Here is a 26682-nt window from a genome sequence, read left to right as displayed (position 1 = left end):
ACAAGAGGAAGAAATGCACTGTGCACAGTGCAATGCTATCTGTGATCAACCATCCTACAAACACATTTTAATGATATACACTGGTATTATTCACACACTGATGGTGGTTAATGTGAAGATAAAAGTGGTGAATATACCATAACATGTCCCATAACAATTTATATTTGTTATATATATATATATATATACCAGCATATAAATGGTGAACACATATTTTGCAAATAGGCACAAACATAAAGTAGGTTTACATGCCGATATTACTCACATTATACTGTACTTTGCATTAATGAGATTATTCTGATATTGATTAGTTTATTACATAGCAAGTGAACTATGTAAATGTTAGATACCAGCAGCTTACACTGATCTTTACAGATAAATGCAAACCTCGAACAGGTTCTCGAAATGAAAATGTCTCCACCGTGAAGGGCAAGTAAGCACAGGCATAAATATGTTGACACTGTTGTGTTGCAGAGAATAAGACGCTACCCTTGAACGCTGCCTGTTGGTTTTTCCTGCCTCCACACACACACTTGCATAACTCTGTGGCATCACTGCCTGTCACCTAATCTCTCCATCTCTCTCTCTCTCTCCTTCCCTCCCTCATGCTCCCCCTCTCTCGTGGCTGATTGTAATTGCCAGAGATAGTGATATCATCCCAGTGACAGCCCCTGTCCGAGGATAATTGTAACCGCAGCTCCCATTTCAAACTTCATTACATTTCAAAGCAACATTTGTCAATGACTCGGCCAGAGGGAGCACTCCGAAGGCCTCTCAGCGAGACGAGAAATAAAAGCGAGCGAGGGGGGAGCAAAAGAGAGAAATAGAGGACAGACTCCATATTTGGTTGGATTCCAAGAGGAGTGACTATCAGTCCTTCACCCATCTTTTTTTTTTAGATGGAGGGATAGAGAGAGGGAGGTGAAGAATCACAATGGCATCGCATCAGCGGGGTAATTTCATTAAGCTGCACTCTTAGGGGGTTTAATGTGGACCCTTTGTACGGGCGTCCTAAGCTGCGCCTGACAGGATTAGGTCCCCATAATGACTCTTTAATTTGCAAACTAATTCAAGTCTGTAATTGGCCTTCCATTGAAACTACTGGAGCTCTAAATTCTAAAACGCTATTTTTTTTATGATTATTGTTTAGCAGAATGTCATGCACGCCGCAGAGACGTGTCTGCTGTGCGGGTGGGGGGGCTGAGGGGAAAGGGAAGGCAGGATAGCAGAAGAAGAAAGAGAGAGAGAAAGAAAGAAAGAAAGAAAGAAAGAAAGAAAGAAAGAAAGATTTTATTGCAGTTCTGGTGCAATAAACTTGGGCTCATCAGACTCACACACATGCATGCACACAGAGAGCTCATCTCCGGGTTTCTTGCGCTCTGAGGTTACACATAAAATGACCCAGTGGTACTAGAGAGTGGCGCATTTAATCCTCAATCTCCTCTCCACCCTGAGCACCTCTTTGCTTTATGGCCACTGCTGAAGCCGACTAAATGAAAAGCCACTATAGGAGACAGATCCTCCGTCTGCTAAATCAGGGGGAATGGAAATTTCACAGTTGGGTCAGAGATTGCCTGGTGCCGTCATACTTACGACACAATACCGTTCATTACCCCTCCCTTCGTATCCAATACAATCACACATTTCTTTCATCTTTAATTAACACACTGAAATTGCTCCGGCTTCACACTTGACTTGATGTTCCGCGTACCTGGTTTCGAGCCTTCGTCCACGGAACCATTGTAGACCTGGTTTTTGAACTCAGGTCTGTTGTCGTTCATGTCGATGACGAAGATGTACAGATCGATGGGGTTCTCCACCTGGTTCCCATTCATGTCCACAGCGTGGGCACGCAACTGAGAAACACAAACACAAAAAGATTAGTTTACATTACAGCACATAGTTATTACTGCAGTTCAGAGAAGGGATGAGTTCATGAAAATGTTCATGTACCCATTTGAGTCATCGTCAGTTATTATAGTGACACTGGGAACAACACGCACACAACAATATAGATTTTATTTACAGGTAGGGTCTTTGTATTGTTCTGAGGACAAGTTACTGCAAATGACTGCATGTGTTTCTGGGACATCGTTTTACTTTGAGGACCAAAACTACATTTTACTGCACTTTAGTCTATAGTTTAGTATATATATATATATATATATATGTAGAAAAACAAAATAAAAACCCAAATTCATTCATTGTATTACTTCTGAAGCCCACATCTTCACCCTGTGTCTGCTGTCTACATCAGTATGCGGCTTAAATTACTAACTTGTGTTTTGTTTGTGCCTTAACTTTAACAGCACATTTTCCAAACAGTTGTTGGCATGTTTGAAAATCAGTTCTGATAAACACACCCTTACTCTTTCAGAGTATTCCCAACTGTCTCCGCTCACAGACGTAAAGAAACTAAGATGCAACGTTAATAAAACCCCAAACAAACTGGGAACAAGTGGATTTCTCCTTCAAAGTAAATACTTTCAAAGCCAAATAGAAAAATACCTAAGCAGCGTTTTCTGAATTTGTCATTTTTATCATGCTCCAGAACACAATGATGGATAATACGTGTATTTTTGAATTATAAAGTTTAAAAAAGACTAAAACCCAAAGGACAACATTAAGTGGGGTCAAATTCTGGATATTTTTCTTGCAGATTTATTGCCTTTGCGTATCGTGTGCTTTGTCCAGACTTCTTATCTTTTCTACACTTAGTCCCCAGAAGTTTATATTTCAGCAGCACCCAAAACCAGAAACATCTTATTTTCAGGGAAGTCGGCTGTGCTGGGAAGCCGAGGTGTCTGTTTCAGGATCACAGCATTGAGTCCCGGTGCCGACATTCTGTTTGATTTTGTTTGAAAGAGAGTCGTGAAATCTCCCCCACAGTCGGCGCATCTCAAAATTCAACGCAGAGGTGCTCAGACCAATGGAATCGCCAACTAGGATTTTCCACACAAAGTTTGGACGTGAAGTTATGACAGGAATCAATACGTGATATAAAAAACAGTCCTGGCTGCTTCCTCTCTTATGAAGTCTGGGGGAGAAAATAACAGAGTTATCAGGGAAATGTTGAGTTTGAATAAGTGCTTGTGGTCTGTTGTTCTGCAGCCATACGTGAAGGTCAAAACAACAGACCAAAGTGGCAATTGACAATGAACTGCTCGCTTCAGTTTAAGGCTGTTTTGATTCACTTCACCTTACCTGGGAATGTTTATATCCCTGAACATGACTTATTCAGTGATACTCCTGTCAGGTGGTAGCACTGGGGGATATGTTTAGTTTATACGAAGGAGAAAGAAGAGAAAAAAAAAAGATCTCAGATACTATCTACATCCTGCATCCTAACGACATAGGCTGATCAATATTTATTTTATTAAAAATGTCGGCAATCAATTTCAGAGCAAAGGACCCTCCGACTTATGGGATGTTAAGGATATCCATCTATAGGACGGCCAAGGGACGAGGGAGGGTACCGTGGCTGGAAGGGGCGTCTGGAAGCAGATTGTAACACGAGCCCTCTCTTCCCACCATGTATGGAGAATGGAGGGAATCGTTCTCTTTCCAACTGAGCCTGTCTGATGGGAAACATACTACCTGGTCACTGCAGCAGCAAGAGAGCCAGATAAGTGAAATACCCTCTAGGCTCATTTCGGCAGGAAATAGAATAAAAAAGCATTCACCATCGGCTTCTTCTCCTCAGAGAGGTGGAGATCTCCTCGGCTGCTGCCTGTCCACTCCTCTCCACCGTCCGCACTCCACTCCACGCCTACACTGAAATTGCGTCCTCAGGTCTCCCCGAGGTTAATTTGACTTTACTTTTTCCAGTGCATTGTCTGATCTGTCCTGCACCCAATATCCGCGCACGCTGCCATCGCATCTCGCCGCGCTGGAAGCCAGAACCCCCTTATCTCCCCCCCCAACCCTCATCCCTCCATCCTGCATGCACCCACACCCTAATTCAATAACAGCAGGAGTCAGAGATTACCGGCATGTTTAAAGAAGGCAAAATGTAATTCTGGGTCCACATTAAAGTTATTATCTTGAAAGGCAGGGGGAGAAAACAGAGCGTAGCATGCAGCGCTCTGCATTTGGCAGAGAGGAAGCGTCCTGATAGAGATAACAGCAGGCCAGATGCTCCAAGGTTTTTCTCCTCATAAGAATGCATCTTATGTTGCTTGGCTAGTTTTGAATTTCAGAGTGCTCATTCTTTTGAGGGAAAAAGAACTCGACCATAACTTTGTTCTGTCCTTGCATGAAATATGAAGTAAACAAATGAAAGAGCACAAAGTCAACTTCTAACTTTTGTGTGTTGTAGTTTTCCAGGATAATGTTGCTCACAATATTTAAAGTTTGAACCGATTCAGTTTAATTGCCGTCTCGTCCCTAACAGCATCAGAGTAATTGATCGGCAACACCTTCCCTCATCTGTTTACATCTTTACCTTGTCTCATCTGGTTTCCCCTTTCAATTTGTATTCCACAACATTAACGAACACTTCTCCTCCACAGCAAACACTGAATTTAACTAAAGCAGCCTTTAGAAAGCCTTCGCATTTCTTAACAAATCACCTCATTGATTGGAGTTTCTCGCAGGTATTAATCTGCTCGGCTCCCACTAAAAGGTTGGGCCTGCCAGCTCTCTAGGACCGTTACTCAGACTCGGCTCCCATAGAAAAACAAGGTTCAGAGACAGACACAGAAACGTAAAGTGATAAATCCACTGTGGTTACTACACTACGCCCAAACCTTCTTCTCGTGGCGGCGGAAAGACTTGTGGAGAGACTTGCTCAGGCAGAAAAACAAGAAGTTAGTGCTTGATTAAATTTTAAATACGCTTTGCCTGACTGCCTAATATTTCCATTCTTAGAGCAGCATGCACAGCACAAAGGCTGCAGAGAGATGGCACTTTCATTCAAAACAAGCAGAGCCGAGGCAGGTGTTGGTATTTATGGGAGAAAATGGCTTCAGACCAGCACGGCCATTAGCCACCATTTCACATTTCTGTTTCACTTTAGGTTTAACTGTCTATAAAGATATATACGACATGACTGCTCCCCAAAAGTGAAGGAAGAGCGTCTTGATCGCCCTGTGTTGACCTGCTTCAGGATACGTCATGAAATCCCTCCTCCTCCATGTTAGTGGATGGGACATGGGCAAAAATGGGGGGAAAAAATACTATTAATATAATATTTCTGTCATTTTAGGTAGTTCTCATCACACTGATGGATGTCCAAGTGCTCCTTTTAGTGGTAAGCTTGGTTTTGATACATTTTTTGATGATATAAAACCAGTTGAAACGTCATGATGGTAATCGAGCGTGTGAATCGACAGGACCTCAATCCTCTGATCACTTCACTGCGCAGGCTCAGGCTCAAAATGCACAACATGGCGGCGTTACTATCCTTTGTATTTTAGCCTAAATTCTGCAACGTGTGAGGAAGAAAAGATGCATCACCCATCTTTATATGCAAGCTACAGGTTAAACAAACAATAAACAGTGGTTTTATTCCTCAGCTACAAGTTAAATGCGATCCGCTGTGAACTCAATGATCGAGTATTACTTTCCCTGACTTTATACATCACTTCATCCTGATGCTTTGCATATAACACATAGTGAAAACGTGCAAGTTTCCATCATTCTTTTCAACATCACTGTGCACTAGACTAATCCTTGCTGTGATTCAATGTGTTCATGCTTAATAATGTACTGCAATATTCTTATGTAATGTTTATGGAATGGCTTTTCACTTAATGGCTTCTACAGCTGATTTGTTTGTTTGTAATTTGTTGTATTATCTGTTGTGGTTTTCCTCATGTGTAACTACACAGATTCTGATTCAATCCCACTTCTGTTGAGGTGGTAAAGTAGCTGTTTGTGTCAAAGGGTTTAACGGCTTTATAATAATCTTCACGAGTTTCATCTCAAAGGTCATCGCCGGTGTGGTGTGCATGGACGTGTGTGTGTGTGTGTGTGTGTGTGTGTGAGGCCGAGAGAAAGAGAGAAGGGGCGAGAGACACTCACATGGTAAGAAGAGCGATGTTCTCGATCAAGAGGTTTGGTGACAAACATCTTCCCGACCACGGGGTCGATGCTGAACACCTCATTGGGCGGTTGATCCGCTCCCACCCCAGTGATGCTGTATCGGATCGAGATGTCCTGGTCCTGGTCGGAGCGAATCTGCATCACATGAAAGAGAAGAACAGGAAATCAATGGAGAGATTATCGGTCTCATGATGTGTTTCTAGAAGCGACGCCACTTTCTATCTTACTTCTGTCTCTACCCCAAAAGACTAAAGTCATTCACACAGATCCCCACGGCCAACCCACACCTGCTGGTTAAATATACACAGTGAGGGGTTTATTATTCAAGCACCACACTGTGAAATATAAAAACTCCAGAGTTTAATAATCTAAGAAACCTGATAGTACATATTATTCACTGGAAACACACACACACACACACACACACACACACACACACACACACACACACACACACACACACACACACACACACACACACACACACACACACACACACACACACACACACACACACACACACACCACAGTTGGGCATTTGGAGGTAGCACATACTCAAGGATTCCATTAGTGCTGCTGCAGGGAGCACTATGCATTCGGTTTGGCAGAATTGGACTGCTTCAAAAGAGAAATTCAAATTCAATATTTCTGGGAGGGATAAATGAAATGGACATTTATTTACTGTGACGGTCAGGTAGTAATTTAGAAGGACTTCCCTTGAGCCATGCTGGGAATACAGACAGGCTGTGGACAAAATGACAATTAGATAGGTAAAGGGAGGATTTGAGGTTATAATGTCTGTGTGATTAGGGAAGCAACAACAGCCAACATAACAATAAACTGTTCTTTCTTTGCAGGAGGAAAAATAGGACAGAGGAAAATAACAGCCTCAAATCCAGGGTGCACATGAGAGCAGCATTATTTAATAACTGTGGTATATAAGAATCACAAAGTTTTCTAAAAAATGAAATATAAAAAAAAAGGTATTTTGGCTCAGCCTTCCTTGCTGGATAGAAAGCTCCGAGCATTGTGCAGTAGGTCTGTGATTTGGTCTGAAGCAGCGCGTAACTGGGCCTCATCTGGAGGAGTTTTTCTATTTAGTGCCCAAATAGTCCGAGGCTCCGAGTGTGCTCTCTCTTTCCAATAAGTACATGACAACCTGAGAACATCAGCTGGTGTATCAGAATGACTCAATCACACACACACACACACACACACACACACACACACGCACACGCACACGCACACGCACACGCACACGCACACACACACACACGTACGCACAGAGAAAGGCCCAACCTTCTTCTTTTGTTCAAGGACTATTTCAGTGGAGATCCTGAGTGCACAAGAGTAAGACTGTCCAAAGTTGTCTCCATCTTTCACCACTCGTCGAACCAATTTAGCCGCACTTTTGACACACCGGGAATTCTGCCTCGCTGAGAAAATTGCCGGAGCAACTAACAAGGACAAGGTAAGGACATGTGGTATTAGACAGGTGTCATCCTGACTCTTCCTGCCTCTGGAATAAAAACCTGTCACCATCACCAACACCGCTATTATCACAATCTTGCTTGTCTAGGTTCGGCATCCACGTTATCATCAACTCCCTTTTAGCAAAAGCGCAGTCGAGGTGCGTCTCAATAATCAAACCAAAACAATCATTTATAGACACCTCAGCTGTAATAATGCAAGAGGAGCCGTCACGACAGCTCACTAATTCTATTTGTGCAAGTCTGTGTTTATGCGTTTTCTCGGGGGAATAGCGGGAGGAGAGCATCAGCACGCTCTGCACATATCTCAGCGAATTACTGCTGACAGCTATGATAATTAACGAGCTGCAGGCATCGACCGCTATTACTTCAAAGAAAATCCACCCGTTCAACACCGACAAACTAACAACTACTCAGCGAGCGGCTGGGTTGAACTCCCGATGTACCGCCATTACCCTCCTGTGCAGGCGAAGCTACAAGACCACAGCACGCCGACTCCATCTACCTCTCCTGTCGCATTAGAAAATACAAGCAATTACTACACATCCGCCTGCCAAACTGTCTCCCCCCTCTCCTTCATCCCCCTGTTCTTCTTGTCTCTCCCTTCTCCTCTCCATCTCCTTCTCTCTCATCGTCACTCCTCCCCTTGCCTCTCATCTCTCCCCTCCGCCGTACTCTCTCAGCACTTTCTCTCTCCCGCTCTCTCTCTTTCTTCGCTTCAGGTCTCTGTGGGGACAGAAGCCATGCATAAAAAATGAAATTACTTCAATCCGTTGGCCCTGGCAGTGCTGTATAAATCCTCACTAGTTAGGAAGTGATAGCTCTCCATAATTCCATTTGGGTTTTCCCCGCCCCTCTGGTTTCCCACCCGTTTCCAAGTTGTCCTGCTTGGGGGGGAAAAAGAGCTTCAGCTCCATTTTTCCACAGCCTTTCCAGCCAATTAGCTCTCGCTCCCACAATGTTCACGTAGACGTTCTAAATTGTTAAGGGACGGCGCCAGGATCCTCAGCCTCGTCTGTTGCGACCAAATATTTGTGCATGGCTACATGTGCACACATATGCACATTCGAGCGTGGACGCTTTCTTCAACTTTTTTGTTTGTGCCAATTAAAAATGTACAAAAACAGAGAGAATGCCTCGTTTCACCTCCAGTCCTCACACTTGGCTTGTTTGTCTCGGAGCGGAAGGCGAAGTGATGACAAAGTGCCTCCGCCACGACGTCTGGCTCATGATTAACAATGTATGTAATAAATCACATGCACACATGGTTGTGCGTTTAAGGGATCCAATAAAGGCCGTCAAGAAAATGAGTCAGCTAAATGTTGCATGCTCGTCTCCTCCTTTTATCAGAGAATATTGTGACAGACAGGATGTCATTTCAACAGCAGGCAGCTCTCAGTGTCACTCTGCCATTTCTCAGCTCCAGAAAGGAAGTGAATGTGTTGGAGAGAAAAAAAAAAATAGTCTTGCATGACACAAACGCAAAAAGCTTCTCATGACTGTATCAGAGCTTTTATTTCCTTTAATGAAGAGAGGGAGTCTCTCTCTCTTTCTCTCTCACTCGGTCTTTCTCTTGTTACACTGCTATCTTGCACTTCGAATGGGACACACACACACACACACACACACACACACACACACACACACACACACATAAAAAGTAAGGGAGTGCCAATAATAATCGACAGTTTCTTCTTTATTTGTCTTTTTCCTTTGTTCCCTCTGATTTTTTTTCTGCATTGTCTTGATAATGTGTGTGTGTGTGGGGGGGGAGAGAGACTGGACGAGAAGTGCTCAGCCGAGAGAGTCTGAGAGAGAGAGAGAGAGAGAGAGAGAGAGAGAGAGAGAGAGAGAGAGAGAGAGAGAGAGGAAGTCATGACTGCATCATTAGGCATCAGAAACTAGACACCGTCTAAATGACCCATTTGTCAACAGATCAAAGCCGTTCCCTTCATTACTGACGACTTGTCGGCTTCTTAAGGAGATCTTATCAGTGAGCTGGGCTCCCCTCTGCCAGGCAAAGCTGAATCAAATGAGAAATGATTGTGCCACTGGGTCCACGGGGACAACAGCAGAGGAGATGGAGGGAATGAATAACACAGTCGTTCTACGACTGCAGTCACCAGGGTGCGGAGGAATTTAACTATCACTTAAAAATTCATGTTAACTAACGCTAACAAAGTATCCAGCTACTGCTACTCAGATATGTGACCACACTGCATCTTGTAGAAACACGATGGCATTATTTAAAGATACGATGAAATACATATTTAAATGAAATGAATCCAAAGTTTGGATCAGGCAATCTATACTGCCAGCCTACGGGGTAACACTAGTATGAGATATGTATAAATACCTGAGGAGCTATATACATTTTATCAACTCTAAAGAAACAGATGACATCTAATCCATAACAATTTACATATATGGGGTCAAACTAAATATTAGAAATATTAAAAACACCTCTACATACAATATATAACAAGTAATCCCTGTACAATCCCTAAAAAGTCCTACTAATATATCCAGAATTATCTTTGACTGCTTTAGAACCAGGCCTGTTTTTACTGAAATTCTGTTTCCACAAACCAAACGAGGAGACGAGTGGAGACTATTTTATTAATGATGGATAAGGAGGTAAAATTGTCCCAGTCAGATGATGATCTCAGACATTGAGTGACCAATTACATTTGAAACTTCCCATCCATCCATCCCTCATGTTCACAAGCAGCCCATATGATTGACAACACAGTTTTCTGTGTGTCAGCTCTGTGTCATTAAAATCCGACCAGTCAGCCAAACCTGAACCACCATTTTGATGATTTCTCTCGAATGCCTCGAGCGTCTCCTGAAACGCTTCCTGGACCTTAATCTATCACGGTTACAATAACAGAGAGTGTACCAGGAGGGACGTACTGGACCTTCATTGCTGTTACAGTATAATAATATAATACACACACAGTTAAGCTCATGGAATCGTCACAGTTTGTTTAGGTTTGCAGGCACAAAAAACTACTTGGTTAGTTTCAGGATGAGATTGTGGTTTTAAATGAAAAACTCCCTTTTCAAGGATCAAGAACCTTTGTCATCACGCAGTTATAAATATGCAGTTTCTTTTCTGTATTGTCGACACATTGATTCACACCAACCTTCTCCTGAGCTCTTCACACTATCTCCCACACTACGACTCTTAGAGGTCACTTAATAATAAACCTTGACTATGGATTGCAATAAGGAGCTCACACAGAAGACCTTTGTGGTTGCGTTTTACAGTCTCTTGAAATCAATGCATGAGAAATGTACTTTACACGTTATATGCTGGTGTATTCTGTACTTTTATATACACCACATTTCATGCTTTATTAAAAAAAATCTTAATTAACAGCTTTCCAAATATGCATCCAGCAGTGGCAAACGTTTATCATGGGAAACACTGACTTATACAGCGATCTAGATATACTGTCAATTACTGTTACAGCTACATTTTCTGAAGAGACAAAGCGAGTCAAGGCTAAACCCGAAGCACCAGAGCCACAAATACAAGCACAGCTAACTGCAGATCATCTTATAACTGGATCACACCGGCCACATGTTGACATGGTGACTCATGAGTGCAAATCCACACGGGTGGTATTTACATTCCTTAGTTAAGAAAGTGCAGATAAGATCCATTCATACAGTTGATGTTTGGATTCACATCCTCATCCGAGCTAAACTGAGCCAGGTCGGATTTATATTCATATTCAGTAAAAAGCCAAACAAAGGCGACATGCACTGGATTTGTTTCTGACATTTGATCTGTGTTGAATAGAATTCAAGACGTGCATCGCTTTGTTTATAGAGAACAGATTTAAAACTCACGACCTCCGTTTTTTTTTGTTTTTATTCAATTTTCCTCAAACACATGACACAAGACAGAGGCTCTGGTGCGGCTCCAACATGGAGACAAAGTGGCCACATGTTGGTGTTTGTGCCAGGAGAATGGTGCAAACACAAACCACAGCAAAGCCTACAAAATATTGTTGAATAGTGTTTCTTGAAATCACTTTGCATCGAGCTGAATAAAACCTTCAATTTCAAAACACATGGAAATGGAAGGTGGCCTTTCAACTTGAATTGTCATGCAGCTTTGTGCATTACATCTTCCAGACAGCTTGAAATGATTGGCCGGCTTCCATTTCTTTTTCTTGTGAAACGGTTTTGAAAAATAAGGAAAAAACTCAATCTAAATGAATAACACACTACGAGAGATGACCCGTGTACTCGGCACTTGTATACATTTGTATATGAATAAAATGTAGCCACAATAAAAATGAAAAACAGTATCTTGACATGGAGCAAAACTGAAATCACTCGCTTTGAGTTGGTGTATTTCCAGAAAATGCTCGAGATTGAAAAAAACAAATCACTATCTGGCTTAAACATGTCGCACACAAACACGAAAAAGAAACAAACCCACAGACACAAAGACACAGAACTGACTCGTGAGTTTGCCAATTAGTTGTGCAGTGGAGCCGAGATGTGTTTCAGAGAACGACACTGGTTCAGGGAGCGGGACAGTAGAAACAGTCTGTCGCTTTCAGACGGCAAAGTCGGAGCCAACGCAGTTTAGAGCCCCGACAAAAAAACAGGGATTTAAACTCCAAACACAAACACAGACAGGAACAAACAGAGATACCTTATGTTTTCCGGAGCTGTGCCGTAAAGCCTAACAGGCAGACTAGAGATGCAGGTACACTAGAGATGCAGGTACATGGCCAACAGGTCACAAACAAACTCTGAAGAGAAAAGAAACCCCTCTACAAGAGCGAGGTCTTTGGAATGTCCTCGTGTATCACACACACAGACCATCTGTCAAACGTTCTCTGTTCTACACGCAGAGATGAAAAGACACCTTGTGTTTTGCTGCGAGTCAGCAAGGTGTTTGCATTAAGAGCTTTCATGGCCTTTTTTTAAAAACAAAGAATTTTGCTCAGGCTTTGATGTTTTGCGCGTTGTAACTCTTCAAAAAGAAGGGCAGGATTGATGTCGACTACCTCAGTCTTAAAAGAAATTATTCCTTTCAAAAAGCCCTCTCGTTCAGTTAAACATAAAACATAAATTGTGTAACATATTGTATTAATTAGCTGGCGAGGATTGCACAGCCGGCTCGAACAGATGTACCTGTGGCTCTGTAACAATAGGCTGTAATGCTGTTTCCGTGAGAGAACGAGGAGCATCCAACCCAATGAAAGACATTTAATCAACATTCATGTCCTCCTCGAGTTGAATTTTCACAACTTCATCTAATGTCATCATCAGGCAAAAGTGTGATAGGGTTAAAATGTGTTGTTTAGAGAGGTTTCAGTACCAGCATTGGAAATGCCTGGGAAACTGTCAAAAACACAATTTTTTGCATCGGCGAGTACGAAAAATAAATGTTTGCGATTAGAAATGATTACATGCACCCACTACATTCAAAACTGCAATTTAGTTTTTCAGGTAATCACTTGTTCTTTGCCGCTCCAAAACAGCAGTTGCGCTGCACAGCCATTGACAAGTACTGTTTTTAGAGCGGCAAAGGGGAAGTGATTTCTGGTAGTGTGGCATTAGCCACAGCTACTTAAACAGTGGCTGCACTTTAACAGCTATTTGCAAAAAGTAATGGTTGTGTTTTCCTAAATGTATTTTACAGTCGACTGTTCACCCTGAGCCAGGACATATAACGACGACAGCCATCATCACTTCAATACAGGGCCGTATAAATATGTTATATAAGTTGTAATGTCTTTAATATTATATCAGTACTCTGCTGATACAGAAAGTCCAGGCATCAGAATCAGTATCTGTATTTTGTGTTCAGAAGGGCTACGTGCTAAACCAAGGAGGTGAGCATGGTAAAGATTAAACATGCTAAACATCAGCATACTTCCACTGTGAGAATGTTAGCATGCTGAGGTCAGGCTTTACATCAAATCACCCTCAGGGCTGTCTATATGGCTGCACACCCTTAGTCTTGTTGGGTCATATTTGTGCCAAATCCTCTTTTTCTCTTCATATTGATTTGCAAACAACAGAATCATGCACTCATCTCTCTTCCACCTCGGTGTTCTGCTCATCATCAGATGGTCAAACCTCAACCACTGCTGCTTACCGCACTCCCCTCTATTGGGTTTTAATAAAGGCAAACTCAAGATTAAGTTGTTTTGAGATACATTTTGTCTGATACATAATAATACTACTTCAACTAATAATAATAAATGTTACTGAAGTAGCACTTTTCATACATAAAATTAAGGTAAAAGTGCTTTTCAATAAAATCAAAGACATGAAATAAGATAGATAAGATAATAATAAGAAAGACTTAGGATAAAAGCCTAAAACTAGAAAAAGGAATAAAAAGAAGTAGAAAGGATACAATTAATTAAAAGCAAGAACATAGAAATTGGTCTTGAGTTGTTTCTGAAAACTAACAACAGAAGAAGCTTGTCTGATGAGTGGTGGGAGTTTGTTCCAAACCTTTGGTGCATAGCAACAGGAAGCTGCTTCCCTAAACTTTTTGTCGTTCATTTTTGGGATGTTTAGCGAGCCTGCGGTAGAAGACCTCAGGGAACGGTTAAGAACACACTACGATAAACAATCAGAAATGTACGAGGGTGCTGTACCATAACTTGGAGAAATAATGTTTTTTATTGTGGCTCATAAATGCTGCAACATCATCACATCACTATTGTATGATTGCAAAAAAAATAAATAAATACAACTTACTACCAAACCTGTTTTGACCTCAATGAAATCTTACACAAATTATCACACCCCTATCCTCTGGCACGCCATTTCCAGATCTACTGAAGGGACAGAGAGGACGGAAGGGCAAAAAGGTAAATCTTCCGGTTTCCTCCAGCTTACGCGAGTGAGCGAGAGAATAAAATGGAGAGATGGTGTGTTTTATGTGTCTCTGTGTTATCTGAATGGAAGCTAGAAGTTATGCAGGTGCAGATTATTAAAACAGATCTTTCCCCACATTAGGGAAAATAACGCGGAGTAATGGAAGTTAAGCAGTGAATGACTTTTCCAATTATTGCAGTGTGAAAGGAGTCTGGTCTTCAATAGTGCAGGCTTATGGCAAATTAGAGGAGCCATTCTCCCCAGAGGTAACAATGGAATGACTCGCCCTCCGCACTCCCCGTCTTCCAGGCAGAGAGAATGAAAATAAGGCAGCCATTGTGGCGGCAGACAAAGAGCGGACACACCCCCCTAAGCTTTGCTTTAGCGGGGTTAAGGTGTTAGGGCTGCCATCTCACTATCACCCCTCTCTCTCTCTCTCTCTCTCTCTCTCTCTCTCTCTCTCTCTCTCTCTCTCTTTCCGTGAGGGGATTGATTAAATTGTGAAATCGGCAGTGTGATGGATGCATGAATGACTTCTCCAGTTGCTCCCTATTGGCTTTGACAAGGACAATATCAAGGACCCCCACCCCCCAGTTATTGCCCCCTTTCCTCCCTCGTCCCTTCATCCCCAGGAAACCCAATCTGGGCAATTAGAGTGAGGAGTGTTGGAGAGAGAGAAAGAGAGAGAGAGGGGGGGTGACAGTGACATGAAATATGCTGCTATAGCATTTTTCCCAGCCATTTACTCGCCCAGCCAAACTCCATATATATATACACACGCACAATTCTGCTTCGTCCACTTTTCATACACCACTATCACCCTCCTCTTCCAACACCCTCCCTCTCTTTTTCTTCTTCTTCTTCTCTCTTTCTACATCTATCAGGCTGCGGTGGAGATGAGAAATGCGGACTAGAGCGAAAATGAAGGGAAGTAAAGAGAGAGGAGAGTGAGAGCTAGGGGGGAGAAATAAAAACTAAAATCTGTGAATTGACTGCATCAGCAGAACTCTGTGGCGGAGCATGAGCCTTTTGGCCGGAGAACTGGAAACAGGAAGTGTGGAGAAGTTGCCAGGACTTTGAGTGGACATCCGTCTGGCAGGATGGATCTACAGTATAACAAAAAAAACAACCTAAGAGGATAAAGCTTTTCCCCCTTGACCAGACATATGACCTCTGTGGGATCCTGTGCCGTAAATTGTATTTTTTTCATCGTAGTCAGAGAAACATCCACTTACGTCATTACACACACACACACACACACACACACACACACACACACACACACACACACACACACACACACACACACACACACACAGTGGACACAGCGCTGAAGGGGTGTCTGGACGGGAGAAGCATGCAGTACACTCATCCCAGCCTACAGGGACAAACACTCTGGAGGTATCACGAGGTAAACAGATGTCTAAGGACCCAGATGCGAGTGCAGAGGCGAGGGAGGAAAGGTGTTGCTGGTGGAGGCGGGAGCAGTGTGCACGTTTGATGTCGACTGGAAGCCTGACAAAATGGGCCGCTCCCTGCCAAGCCTGCCCCTGCCAAGCACAGGCAGAAACTGAAGAGGGGCTGGACCTTGCCATGCCGCTGCTGGGCGTTTTGAAAAGTTGCACACGCACACCAGCACAAAGACACACTCGCTCATGTACATACACACGCACACGCGTACGCACACAATCCCAGTGCAGCCCTCTAAGTGTGTGTCAGAATGTTTCCCAGGATGTTCTGGCTCCCACTAACCAAGCGAGGGATTCAGCTTGGCAAACTCCACCTCAGCAAGAGTCCAGCTGTCATCTTGACAAATGAACCTTGGATGAGTGAGGAGGTGTGTGTGTGTGTGTGTGTGTGTGTGTGTGTGTGTGTGTGTGTGTGTGTGTGTGTGTGTGTGTGTGTGTTTGTGCAGCCCAGCCATGCATGTGTCTGTGGATTCAAGCCGGTGTATTTTCTGCTGGAGCGTAAGCATATGTGTCATGAGAACGACATGCAGATGTCTGGTGTACATGTGGTTTCTGCTTTTTCAGAAGCAGCCGACATGTCAGTTGTGTTGATTGATTGATACGGATCAGGAAATTGATCAGAACCAGCTGTGGTCAGTTTCTCATCCCGGAACTCATCAGGAAAAAAAATCGCAGAAAATCAGGAACTGCCGCACCCTAACCCTAACCCTCCCTGGCCACTTGGCTTAAAAAAAAAAACTAAAACGGACTACACAGCGACCAGTACAAATCACCTTATATAAAGAAGCGCTTTGCACAGCCTCAGATGAACCATAAAATAATCCCCCTGCATGCCGCGATGCCAGGTGCTGTGCAACGAGCTATGCATCATTCTGGTTTTATTAACAATGTGGGATGTTATAGCTTTTATAGAGCGTTAGGAGGAAATGTTCCTTTCTCCTGAAAATGAAGAGCAAATAAAAATGTGTAAAGCAGCATCGGGGAATATTGGCCAGAAATAGTTTACTTCACTCACGACTGAGAAGCGAACGAGGAAGCCACAAAACTAAAAGACAAGTTATAAAAACACCGGCAACTTTTTATTTGGGTGCTAAAGTGTTTACCTTTAGGATAAACGCATTCACAGCGGTGATGCACTGTACGCCTGCTTGTACCGGATCTTTATGTGTTTGTGCTCCTGCATGTCTCTGGGTATGTATGAGCTCAGGGGACGTTTACCACTATACAAAAACACCATCACCCCATGACAGTATCCATTATGCTCGCATGAAAAGATTCCGACTGGGGCCTTTCATCGTAAATGACAAAGTAAATAGGATCTGAATTTTTCTGTCGCAAGCCTCGATTTTTGATTTCCCCCTCAAATTTTTACCTCCAGGAAAGAAAGAACCAAAGAGAGGAAAATGGAAAAAATACAAGCACATTAGGTGAGATTAGAATTTACCTCACACGACTTGCATTCAAGTGCTTCAATTCAATCTCATGCTCAAGGACTCCCCCCCCGCAATGGCTCTTTTCTCCCATTTCCTCTAAACGCAGTTTTTTTATGTTGAATCAGATTGTTATTTTGTCTCTTGACCAGGCAAACGTGAGGTGGGAGGAAAGAATTACCTGATGGGTCGACCGCATTTATCTGCATGTCTTCTCTGTCTGTCTGCTCTGCTTTCCATTTTGTCCCGCTGTCTGTCTGTCTGTCTGCCAACCTGTCTGTCAGCCCGTCCTCTCCGTTCGACCGACCTTGTCTCATATCGCCAACAATCACTGCCACCCACAGCCCCTCACTTCATCACTGGTCCCCACCTCCCCGAGTCCCCTTCCGAATATCTTTCTTCCAATTTCACTGCACATTATTTTTTCATGTCTTCTGAGGAATAGATTCTTGGCTCTCCTTCATCCCACTGATCCGCAGGGTCGCCGAGGCCAACCTCCCGGGGACCAGACAGAGGCTGTTTGTTAAGCTGTTATTTATCTCCTTCATAAAGTCCTCCTCATCTCCTATTAAGGAGCCCAGAACTGTTGCCCTTGACTCACATATAACTCTTGTGTCTTTTGGTGGGATGATTTACTGTTTAATTTAACACCAACTGAACCCAGGAGGGAGCCCGCCTGGTGCTGCCTGATGTCATATCTGAGAGGAATGTGGTGGGGGGGATTTGTGAACATGTGTGTGTGTATGCTGTCTGAGCGAGTGTGAGCGAGTGGGTGGCTGAGGCGGAGTTTTTCTCTTGTTTGTTTTGTTACTGTTAAGCCTAAGTCGTGGCGGCTCTGGGCCTGGATGTGCACAACCCGGCCGCGGCTGGATTTTCTTCTCTCTAGCCGAGTGCGACTGATGAACATGTTTACCGGGACTTCACGCCACTAATTTCAAAATAATGAGATATTAAACTGTGAAAATTACATTTCAGTCTCACTTCCCCGAACACAAAAGGGAAAACAAAGGCCAAACTGCTGTTGACAAATGCACGAATGTAGTAACAATTTGTTTTCCTCATCAATACCGGTAGATTAGGAGACTCCATTTCCTGGGGCTGATAGATGTAATTATATTGATCTCACTAATTTCATTAGGAGGAAAGGAAATGCAGTTCATAAAGTATTTTGCGCCGAGACAAAAGGTGTGGCCCTCGGGAAAACAGTAGATCATTGAGGGGGAGACAAGACTCTGGAGTGTCAAAGAATACATGAAGCTATTCCCTTCATATTTCACAAACGCCCTGGATCGCCTCCTTGCGTGAGATATTAATGCAGCCTCAGATGCTCACCTCTTCTCTTAAATACCCGAGTCTCACACTATTCGGAAAATGGTCTGATGTTTTATTAATCACCTGACCTGTCAGAACGGACGGCGGTGAGCATGCCTCTCCATCACAAAGACTCCATTAGCAGGAGTAACAATGTAAAGCACTCTCGACTTCCTCCCACTAGCTATTCAGCTTCATCCCTGTATAGTCACAAGAGCAGTTATTTTTAGTGAAATGAATGAATAGTCGTCATATGTGAACACTTCAACTTTACACTTATGTGTGAGGGGGATGATCTACTTGTGCACATGCTGAACACTTAAGAAGTCAGGCGATGTTTTTTTCGATAAATGTGTTATTTGAATGTAGAAAGCTGAAATATCGTTTGTATCCGTAGCAAAGTTCATTGCAATGAAGCGAATCATTTTATATATAAGTTTCACTCAGGTTTTGCGCTAAAAGGAGAAGCGAGGTGATCAGAAACATATACCTTATGATTCCTAACACATCTCTACATCGTCGTCAATTGGTACAAAACGCTGCTGCTGGGATTATTACTGGTTACGGACTCCAGCCTCGCTGCTGTTTGTTTTCGCATTGATTTTAAGATTCTGTTGATGAAGCAGATCCAACGTCGCCGTAGCATCAGTGGAGCACGGCTAAAAAAGAAGACCAGCAAATATCAAATATTTGGCCCGGGTGATTTGCGGTGTCAGCTGGAATAAAAGTCAAAGCTGGGGTTTGGAAGAAGGAGTACCTTGTGTGAATTCCTGAGGAAGTGAAACCAAACAAAAAAAGCCAAGAGTTTAAAGTGGCCAAGATGTTTTACTGAGTAAAAACAAAGAAGGAATCAAGTGCTGACACGGCTGTTTGTGCTTTTTTCCCCCCAGAGTGGACCAAGGTCTCTCGCTCCTTTTTCCTCCCTCTTCAAACTTTACAGGAGGTCCACCCATTTCTGAAAGGAGTATATTGTTTCCTCTATTTACTTCCCCTGGCCAATGAAGAGAGAGCATGTGTGTTGGAGGACGTACGGCTGCCAAGAAAGAGACTTCAGCAGTTCACGAGAACATCGAAAGAATGCAAGACAAAACACGGCCCCGAACAAAGTCCTCTTGAATACATATACACCGGTGCACATCCTGTACAGTGCATGTGTTTGATAGACTTAGTGTAGCCACACATTTAAGTGTTTTCACAGCCGGAATTTATTTAGCCCCGAGAACTCTGCAGTCCGACATTCATAAAACGTTCCATATGGGCAGCGATGTGGTTTCCCAGTGACCGAGCTCTGGATTGGACTGTGATCCTTAAATACTCGCATCCCAGCGTTTCACCATCCTGTGGCTTCTCTGGTCGACTAGGTTATAAAAAAAAACACACACACACACACACACATACACTATGGAGTCCTATTTTTCTAGCTTAGCTTTTTCTCCTCTTTGTTCGGGGATAAAGCAGAAATGCGAACAAACAAAAAACCCCGAACAATGAGCATTTACAAAGGCAACAATGCAGCACATACGCTTTACAGAACCTTTATTTGCCGCCTGTGCAGGACAAGTAATTTCTCTCTGTGCCCGTGTGTGCATATGTATGTTTGTTTGTCATCGAGCGTGCGTGCGTGTGCTTGTCTCAGCGGGAGGGAGTGGAAAAGGATGAAGCGGGCAGACTTGAGCTGTGCAGTGCTGGTGTTGGCCGGGCGGTGGGGTGGCAGATGCCAGAAGCCTTCATTAGACTCAAGGGAGGAGGCTGTGAATGGCATTTCTCCGGGAAGTCTATCAGACCTAAACACAAACACAGACGTGCCTCTAATCCTGGTCTAGCCCTACACTCCCCTCTCTTGCTCCTTTTCCCTTCTCTCTGTTGCTCTCTCTTGTTCTCAATCATACCCAAACCTTTTTGTCCCCCCCCCTCCCGCCCTCAAATTCTCCAATTCAATCAGCTCCAGCTCACTTGTACAGTATGTTGCTTTTTGTTCCTTCCTTTTCTCTCCGTTGTTTTTGTTGTTGCCGTGTCTGTCAGTGAAGCGGAGCAGTCATTAATCACCAGTAAACGTACGCGGAGGAGAAAGCAGACACCTCGGGGGGGGAGTTCTCTCATTCTGCTCGAAAAATGCTTTTTTTTCGCAACATGCTCAATGGAGAAAGATGTGGAAAGTGGAGCACAGGTGCTGCAGCGAGAACAATAAACATGACCAGATGCACTGCAACACACACCGACTAAGATGCAAATGCTTAACATGCTGGCTGCAAAGCTGCTTCCAGGAAGTAAATACAGACAACACATAACAGATATAAATGGCTTGTCGATAAAAGTCCAGGATATCAAACGAAACTAACACTTTCTCTTCATATCAGTCAATACAGGGCTTTAGACAAGTACCCATTTATTTGGCTTATTGCTCTCACTGCTGCTTTTTCACTCTATGGTATTCCTGTCAATATAATGCCCTGTGATTATTGAAAAGTGCAGCTGCACTTTATCAGGATATCTGGCTTCTGTGTCTCAAGGACACGCAGCAGGTGGGAAGAAAAGATCCTTCCAAAGAGATATTATCCAATAAAGCAACAGTTTAGCTGAAGTTGGAGAGATCTTCACGTCCCTTAATCCAAGCTCTAAAAGTAATGTCTTCTTTGTCACAATCTTATTACTGTTATAGTTAAGTGTTTTTTTATCATATTAAGAAAAAGGTAGAAATGAAGAGTGAAGACGGAGGAAAAAAATTGCAATGAGTGTGAACAATTACCTGAGAATTGATGGTGAGAATGTAGAGAGAAACAGAGCCTGTGAGGGATCATTTTCCTAACGATTAGCTGTTCCCATGGGAAAGAACATCACATTTTATTAACTGTTAATAATTGACGATTTGGTAAATTGCCATGACAACAGCTGTTATTCTGACTATGTGAATGTAGATTTCTCTAAAAAAGACTGTTCATGCTTTCCAATTTATTGTATGATACAAATAGTCTGATATCAATGATACCACGACATCATCTGCATCTGCAACTCAGACATGACAAAACCACATCTCTCCTCCCTCATACTCTCTCACAGACCAGAGTCAGTGAACAGCAAAATGACAAAGTTGGTTAACGGGACCAACATGTATTCACAGTCTCATCTTGTCCCTTGCCTAGATAGTTGTTTCATCGAGGTCTTGCTCACTTTTTCTGCTGACGCTTCTAATAGGGGGTTAAGGGAGCTGAGTGGTGGAGGGGGATGGTTACGTTGAGTCTTTATTTACCCGAGCAAAAGAAATCGATGTGTCTCAGCCGTAGGAGAAGTGCGCGGATCAATGCAAGGTCTCAAAAAAGCCTCTGTGAAAAATCGATGTCCCTTACATGCTATTGATGGCTGTTTGGCTGCAGAAGAAAGAGAACGACATAGAACAACTGTTTATTGTGAAAAATGACGCCCCGCACCCTTTGTTTTAGTCTTTCTGGATCTCTTCTTCCCTTTGTTTTCTCTAGAATAGTCGAGCGTTGCTGTTTCCTCTCCATTGCTTTCTTAGCATTTTCACTTTTTGGAACAAGTTACACACTACTCACTGTCAATTATTGTAACGGACCATTGCAGTAGTGAAACAGGTGCTACATCCAACAAGGCTTAATATTAACCCTTTGAGTTGCACCGTGCACACTAAATCTCCATGTGCAACGGAAAAGGCGCAAGTGCCGGAACAATTATTTCAGTGCTGCTATTAATAAATCGGAGTCGATATAATTTCTCTTTGAGCTTTGACACTGTCTTGGCTTTAGAGCACGATGGGAGTACAGTGCTGCCAAGACTTTACCGGAGCAGTCAACATCTCCCTCGAGCCATGTCAGGCTGCGGAGCTCAGGGGCCAGTCAGTGGGGCCTCTGTCCTGACACCTGCCCGATCCTGTGCCGGCCTGATCAAAGCGACAGTGCTGCAGACCTGCGGAGATGCAGGTGAGGGCTGCTGTCACCCCCCGCCTGTCCAACTGATGGCAACTTGGTCAGGGCAGGGAGGAAAGCGGCGGGATGGCGAGTAAGGCCGCCGCCTGCTTGTCACTCACTGCTCTGCCGGATGACAGGACGGCCCATTAGGATGGGGACTGACATCACAGGCCATTAGGGGAGCCATCACACAGCCGAAGCACTCGGAGCGCTGAGCCTCACACGGAAACACTGTACGCTCCGTTTTGAAACGTGGTTCATATCATTATTAAAATAGCAATTAACGTTTTGAAGACATTGAAAAAAATCGGTCTTCACCTTTCCTTGGATTTTGTTGTTGTTTTGAGTACGATTTTAAACTGAGGGAATTGAAACAGACGCACGTAAGCCTCAATTATCCAAAGAAGAGCAACGAGGTTATAAAACTGGACTAAACACATAAACAACAAGTGAAGCAAAATCATCCACATGCCATTCACCCCCAGAGCTGTCTCCTTGTTAAAATCACTAGCTCTCAGTTCGGCCCTGCCTGCCCTCCAGTCATCATTAAAGAGAAAGACGGGAACCTGAGAGCCCAACAGAGGCATCAACACGCATCACTTCTCCTTTTGCTCTGAACGCTCCAGTCTCAGCGATCCACCAGCCCCTGACGGACCTGTTTACTGCACAGAGTGGATTGTTTTTGGTAGCTCACTATACTTCCAAATGTTCCTTTGATTCGTCTTCTCCAGGCTCCGTCGCTCTCTGGTTCGGACTCAACCGTGGAAGCAGCAGAACCCGTCTGGCCGGTTTACGGCTGGGTGTCGCTCTTCTGAGGGGCTCAGCGGGCTTAAGAAACGAGTGCCACACTGCGCCGGGCTGATGGGATGCGTTCCAGCTGCAGACCCACTTCAACTCCAAATACAAAAGACCTACAAACTCTCTCCTCTTTGAAATAAAAAAAAAAAAAAAGTTTCCCTCAAGCAGCTCCCCGGGCATTTCCCTGGGGATTGGATGAAACCCGGCTGAAAAACAAAGAACAGAAACAAAACAAGACAAAAAAAAAAAAAAAAACACAGAGGAAGAAAATAACTGCCTCTTTTGCACAATTTAAGACCCCAAAGAGATAAACTGTGAGAGTTTTGTAAACAGCGAGGAAAAGCTGATGGCTACATATTCCAGATAAAGGAGGGAAGGAAAGTGGGAGCAGGGAAAAGCAGCGGTCTCCAGGAATGGTGTTTTTTGATGAATTACAGCGTGCACCACAAGCTTAGAGTCGGGAGCTTCGCTACGAGACAGACAAACTGCACTTTCTGTTATGACAGAACCTCTGACTTCCAAGCACTGTGCAGCTCAAGCTTTTCACATAGCAACACATTTACAAACCTTTGTTTACTGGGTTTTTTTCTCTCTTACAGCCTCAACCACTAACCTTCACCATGTCGAATTTATATTATATTTATATACACAAATCAAAACTAGCAGTTTTGAAGAAATGAAATTTGCTGTGATAAAAGTCGGTCGTTGTCGCCGCGTTACGATCTTGAATGCTAAGCGAGAGCCGGTTTGTGGAGCTGTGATTACAGGCGCCAGCAGCTGAGGTGTTGCTACTTGTAAATTCCCTGTATTGTGTAGACATGGATGCACACAGGGACACACATGCAGGGTGAGGATGCAGTCGGGTTCTTTGTCACGTTGTTACCTGTGATTTATTTCAGTTTTAATGTCCTTATGGGGGCGCAGAGGAATAAACCCCTGTCCTGCTCTTTTGAGCCGGAGAACGGCGGCTTTTCATACTTTCTCTCTATATCTCACTGGAGGCCCAGAGTTATGGCTTCAGTAAAGATCCTGTGACAAATTCTATTGTTATGGAGCGGCTATAAAAATGGAATTGAACTTCGAGCAACCTTTCTGAAACGGCCTGATAAAGGGAAGAAAAAGATGCACAAAAGAGCAGAAATAATCATTTGTTTCCCCGTGAACCCGCTGGACCTCGCACGGTGGGAGAACTTCGCCTGAGCTCGGCCTGTGAATGACGGGGGAAACTTCTCAGGGCCAAATCCGGGGCTGTTTAAATACCTTACGATTTTTTGTGGCTATAATTACATCAGGGGGGGGATGTGGAGAACCAAACCAGTTATTCTAATGCACTTTTGTTCAATATCAAAGTCCATCACACGTCCCCAATCAGCATTAGCCGTGAAGTGCCCTCAAGACATCCCAGCTGTAAATTCAGAACAAATCAGCGACGCGGCCCATCAGGTCTGTCACTTACGCTGACGAGCATCTGAGGGAACGGTCCTCGAGAATTCTCCGCCACGTTGATTGGTGGGATCACCCAGTCCCTCTTCTGCCGCCGCAGACCCTTGGAGCCGTTCCGGCCAGACCCTGAGAACATGACGACAGGAGGCGGGGCCTGGAACGCGTCCGTCTTCTCTTTTCTCTCAGCGACTTCTCCGTCTTGCTTTGTGACCTTTAAAAACAAGAAAAAGGCTTTTACTTAGCAGGCAGGACGTGCTTTTTTTTTTTATGAAAACAGTAACTGATGTGTCTCTTTCAGTCTGGATGTAGAAATTGGCAGAACAGCAAGAAAAACAACAACATTCAAGGCTTGTGAATCCGGTTGAAATGACACATCTAATGAATTTGTGATGCGTGAATCCATTGAGATTTTTAGGACTCGGTCATTATGAATAAGTGTCATTCAGATACTTAGTGGTTAGTGCTACACCAACCTATAGGGAAGTGAAGTGGTCTGTATCTCTAATGCTCTGCAGCAGAGCAGAACTCCGGCTGCTGACTACATCTGATCCTATTAACAACCAAACTCTGCACATACTCTCATCTCATCACGCAGCCACATGGGATACATATTTAGATAAGGGAACTGTTAGCTGGTTTAAGTAATCTATCACAGTGAATTATCTCCTAAAACTTTAGAGCTAATGTCGCTCCAAGTCTGGTTTTGATGAGTTTGTTCATTGCTGGTGAACAGGTGTATAACTCAGGGGAAGGCAGATAAATGTGGTCTGACAATAACTGCAGGGAGGAGTGTATAAAAAGCGCCTGGCTGACCTCCAGCTGCTTCATGAAAGGCATCCTGTACAGTTGTATGGTTTCTCCTGTCAATACTGCTTGTGAAATAGAAATGCAAGTATACATCATTTGTTTCTGCAACCTACAGTATTTCTGTTATCTCCACAGCTGAAGAGAATACATGGTGTTACTATGGAAACAAAAGTGCACGGTGTACATCCTGCATTTGAAAGATCTAATAGAACCGACTCGCACACACATTCACTCATTCTGCCCAAAGGCATAAACTCGACATTCAACCTAATTATCGTTTTCAGAACAAACTGTGACTGGTGCATTCATTAAGAACAGTTAAGTTTTAGATTTAACAAACTGGGTTATTTCGTAAAGTCAAGGGATAAATTCCTTGAAGATTCCTCTAGTCACACATAATAAAAGATACAGGAAAACAAAAGATTTGAAATGAGTGTATGTAGTAAATAGACAATTCTGTATGATAATGATGCTTAAGAGTGGAATAGCTAAAGGCAACAAATGGGCAAGAACTGGAGAAAGGTTATATAATTCATACTTTAACCATTATGCTCAATTAGCTGGAACTACATGGCAATCATGAAATTAATTAAAGTAACTCAGTTTTCTGGGTCTATAAATGTCCTGAGTTCTGAAAACAAGAACTTAACTGTGGTACAAATGTACACACACTTCTCTGCAGGTGCATTGAGCTCTCAATACTTAGTTCACAATTAACACTAGAACAGATGTAAATCAGTAATTATTATTATTTTTAAGGTTAGAGCAAGTCTTACACATAAACCTGGGTTATTGTCTTCTAAATTAATGTGTCACATATTTTGACTATTTTGGTCCTATCAGGATTGAGGGATTTTGCCTGTAGCAAAGCTTAGGCTAGTTTAATTAGCTGAATGATGAATAATGAGACCGAAGACCCCGCCGGCACATTCAAGTCAGCAGCGGTCTGAACCTCCTCTGTTGTTGAGTGTGATATCGGAAATAAGCCTCAACTACAAACTCACTGAAATGCTCAGTTATTTGCACCCACACTCTAACTGGGACTGGGTAAACCATCTCAAACACAGCAGCATGGAAATGGGAGAACGCTGCACAGCTG

The 26682-nt window shown here is 43.4% G+C and overlaps 1 protein-coding gene across 1 annotated transcript in view; it reads right to left on the bottom strand.

Annotated features, from left to right (window-relative positions):
• Positions 1 to 26682, bottom strand: part of LOC118110790 (cadherin-4) — a 215460-nt gene that overhangs the window by 30698 nt on the left and 158080 nt on the right. Inside the window, exons 5-7 of the mRNA XM_035158856.2 lie at positions 24790 to 24987; positions 6025 to 6180; positions 1712 to 1856 (exon numbers count right to left, since the gene is read on the bottom strand). Of these exons, the coding sequence (XP_035014747.2) occupies positions 1712 to 1856; positions 6025 to 6180; positions 24790 to 24987 (499 nt within the window). The remainder of the gene's footprint in view (positions 1 to 1711; positions 1857 to 6024; positions 6181 to 24789; positions 24988 to 26682) is intronic.

The sequence above is a fragment of the Hippoglossus stenolepis genome, chromosome 6, assembly GCF_022539355.2.
Source record: "Hippoglossus stenolepis isolate QCI-W04-F060 chromosome 6, HSTE1.2, whole genome shotgun sequence".
NCBI lineage: Eukaryota > Metazoa > Chordata > Actinopteri > Pleuronectiformes > Pleuronectidae > Hippoglossus > Hippoglossus stenolepis.
The sequence above is the reverse complement of the archived record's forward strand: the minus strand, read 5'-3'. Positions and strand labels throughout refer to the sequence as shown.